This window comes from Urocitellus parryii, chromosome 14 (genome assembly GCF_045843805.1).
Source record: "Urocitellus parryii isolate mUroPar1 chromosome 14, mUroPar1.hap1, whole genome shotgun sequence".
Lineage (NCBI taxonomy): Eukaryota > Metazoa > Chordata > Mammalia > Rodentia > Sciuridae > Urocitellus > Urocitellus parryii.
This window is the reverse complement of record NC_135544.1, coordinates 1813872-1817838: the sequence shown is the minus strand read 5'-3', so window position 1 is coordinate 1817838 and position 3967 is coordinate 1813872. Positions and strand designations below refer to the sequence as shown.

The 3967-nt window shown below is 33.0% G+C and overlaps 1 protein-coding gene across 1 annotated transcript; it reads right to left on the bottom strand.

Moving 5' to 3' along the window:
• Window positions 1-1255: 1255 nt before the first annotated feature.
• On the bottom strand, window positions 1256-3086 carry LOC144250124 (chromobox protein homolog 3). Its single transcript, XM_077792585.1, has 2 exons — window positions 2988-3086; window positions 1256-2904 (listed from the first exon to the last, which is right to left on the bottom strand). The coding sequence occupies exons 1-2, from the start codon at window positions 3009-3011 to the stop codon at window positions 2377-2379; spliced, it is 552 nt and encodes a 183-aa protein (XP_077648711.1). The 5' UTR covers window positions 3012-3086; the 3' UTR covers window positions 1256-2376.
• Window positions 3087-3967: the final 881 nt, after the last annotated feature.

The window sequence follows — 3967 nt, the reverse complement described above, 5'->3', positions numbered from 1 at the left end:
AGAACTCATTTTTCCAAGCATATGCAAAACATTTACGAATGGGTTCAATACTGGGCCACAACTAAAATATTGAAAGACAGAAGTTATGTAAACCATATCTACTGATGATAATATAATGGAAAAGTTAACAAATTTTAATATATGAACAAGTCAAAATTGCTCTCAAATCTGAATAAATCTTGAGAGGAAATCATAAGTAGAATTATAGATTATAGGTAATGCAATGAAAAATGAGTGCTATGCATTAAGAAAATACTTTAACATGTAGCCAGGAAACTACTTCCTATGCTAAGATAGGAAAAACCTATCTTATGAGTTTTCTTTTTTTGAGAAAGAATTAAAATAATCACAACACTATGCTATTTCCTCTAAGGACATAACAATAAAAAAGCTTCCCTTTTAAATACTTTCGAAGAACATGGACCCTCTAGCAGCAAGAGTGTGTGGCCTTTGCCTATACCCTCTTAATGGAATGGTGTAGAATGGAAATGTGGTGTGATATGATGGCTAAATCTTAATTATGGCACTTCAAAGTTACATTTTTCCTTCCTTGTTCACTTTGTTATAGAATGACTTCTATATCACTTATGTGGGTCTCACACAAAATGAGTACTTTCCACTGTGTTATATTCTGTGTTTTTGAGGTGATTGCAAATGTGGTAAGCTTCAAATATAGAACAAATCATCTATAATTATTAGAATACACAGACACATCTACACACACATGAGATGATATCATTTATCCTTCCTGCATTATTTGATTGATTTTTTTCTATTAAATTCTTTTAAATTTTAATGTATCTAAGCATGTTGTGATTTCTCTTAGTAATCCTAACATAGGAGTGTCAAGTGTTTGATTTTTAGTCACTATGCGAAAACACGCTAATATTAATAGACTTGAATAATTAAATTAATATTTCAATGCTTTCCAATGTTTTCCTTCCTCTCTATTTTTTTTCTATCATTGGTAGTAATACTCTTCTCCTTGGCTCATCTATGACAATCTTTTACTAGAAGTTAAAATTATTGTCTGCATTTTCAGGACATTACACTTGTAGTATACTTCTTTCAGGAAAACAACATTCTCCTGGTTTTTTTCTTGTGATTTAAATGACTAAATAATTTTTTGTAAGTCTTCATATCTTCTTCTTTATATCAGAGTCATGTGCATGTAAATGCCTATGTATGGTTCTACTTAAGTGTGAGCACCTGAGAGATAATTCCATGTTTGATATTTTGGTATTCTCTTTTTTTTAAAGGAATATAAAACTATTTATTGACCATTGTTCACCAGTATTTACAATAAAGTAAACAATATACAGTTGGGTAACATTCTGATTACTACAAAGTTATTTTCCTGGCTTGTGTTGAACCAGTAATCCAAATACTGAAAAGACTGAGCCTACATGTTAAGGGGTGAAGAAAACACATGCAGGTCAATAGTTTAGACTGTAAAAATTCCCTCACCAATTTATGTGAGCAGGCTATAAATTGCCAACATCTTTAGCCATCTGATCAGGTTTCCATGAGCCAAATCTTAAAGACATTCCATGAATTATGACCTTTTAGTATGCAGATTTCAACATTTAAAAAAGGAATGGCTAACTAGAACTCTTAACATGCCCACTTCTTTCTTCAATAATTTTAAGACAAACTAGGATTTGTCTAGTTTATTTGCCTGGGTGCAGAAGTGGCACGGTGATAGTATTTTTCCTTTCAGGAATTTTGCAAATAAAACTGTTGCATTTATGTGACGACAGATGTAAATTTAATGTGCTTTTAATCATCTAATTTAAAGTGTCCAATTAACTACAGAATCACTTATTTAATCTGAAAGGTTAAGTTTAGGGAAAATTTCAATTTAACTTGAAGTGACATTTCTTAGGTTGCAGAGGATGATGGCATCTCAGGAACTTGGGTTTACTACCCATTGTTTTTGTGTTGGTGAATGTTTAAAAAACCAAAACCATTATGTAAGTATTTTATGTACACATGCACACACACACACACACACACACAAATAAACAAAACCCCCAGAATGGTCCTTAGGCATATGAGTTAAAAACAAGTTCTGAGTAATGACTACAGAAATTTCCCCAACTTTCAGAAAAGCAGAGGAAATATACCATCATATCAAATGCTCTTTTCTGATAAAGGAAGCAACTACAGAAAGCTTTTATTTGTTCAAAGTAACCAGTGCTACTGATGCAAAACAAAAAAATAAAACCCAACAACTCCCCAATACTACTTTCAAAACCAACATATCAAACTTGATTTTCATTAGAATGTAGTTATTTTTTCACACTAGTAAATCAAAAACCAAGACCCAGATTTTATATATATATATAAATATATATAAAAAAACAATGCAAATAGTTATTGAGCTTCATCTTCTGGACAAGAATGCCAAGTTAGTCTCTCTTCATAAAAAGCAATTACAATTTGAGGACACTTCATATTTGCTTCTTTTGCCAGCACCAAGTCTGCCTCATCTGAATCTTTCCATTTCATAAGAAACATCAATTCTCCACTGCTGTCTGTGGCACCAATTATTCGTTCAGGATCAAGACCTCTGGCAAAGCCTCTTGGTTTGTCAGCAGCATCTCTTTTCTTCTTTGACTTGCTATCATCAGATTCGCTGTCAGATAAAGATTTTCTTTTGGTACCATCTTTTTCTTTACCAGCTTTTTGAGAATTAAGAAATGCTTCAATTAACTCTGGACAATCTAAATTTTCTTCAGGTTCCCAAGTATTGTCAGCATCTGTAAATCCTTTCCACTTCAGAAAGTATTCCACCTTTCCATTTACTACACGTCGGTCTAGGACTTTTTCTACCACAAATTCTTCAGGCTCTGCCTCTTCAACTTTTTTACTCTTTCCATTCTGTTTCTTTCCCATTTTTTGCTTTGTATGCTTATGATTATTATTAATGCAATGTGTTATAATTAACACATCTAAATAGACATGTTCTTACACTTTTGCACAGCCAATGTAGTCTTATTGGAGGCCATTTTTTAAGATTGCAGACTTGAAGAGCTACAATCACCACCTCCGATGCTCCAGGTCTCGGATCTGCAGCGTCTCCAGCCCTGCCTATTTTGGTATTCTCTTGGCACGTATTTCATGTATGTATTCATGGTTCACTTAATGAGGATACTTTCTGAGAAAATATCATAAGGCGATTTTGTCATTGTGCCAACATCAACACAAATTAAGATGGCTACCATGCCACGAGGTGATATGATTTTATGAGATCACCACCATAATATATCCATTGTAAACACTGTGACACAACTTGTGGATATTATAGTACCTTGAACATGTTAGCTATTCAATAAACAAATTTAATTTAATTATTTAAGTGACAAAGCAAATGGTGTCATGTATCTTTGGCAAGCAACTTCCCTATCCTTTCTTTGCTTTACTTGACTTCTCTGCATGTGGCATGCCTAATCCAGGCACTTCTGAGGAAAGTATGTTTTTTATCTGGTCTGACCTCTCAGGACCAAAAGGAGGACTGCAAATATTTATTATTCTTTGATGAAACCTTTTTTAAGAATGAAACTTTGGAATTCATAAAGTCCTGAAAGGTATATGCAAATTATCATGTCTAAATAATTAATTTAAAATTCTCTCCCCATTCTCTGCTTCAGTACAGATTTTACAAACTTCTCATATAATTCAATATTTGTCTATGATTTTCTAGAAAGACTGAGTCAGACATGTGATTTCTTTAGCCATATGATCTCTCTTTTGACTTTAAAGTATTTTCTTACCCATCACAGTGGTTACAAGCTTGACTAAACATGCAGCAAGCCAAACTGGCTTCAGAAAATAAACAATGGACCAACCCCCAAATATGTTAAATCTGATTTTGCAAAACTATAGTGGCATTTACATATTTAACAGGGTTGAGCAATTTTGTTTAGTGCTTGCAATGTTGTGATGCTGTAATTTTTAATATCAA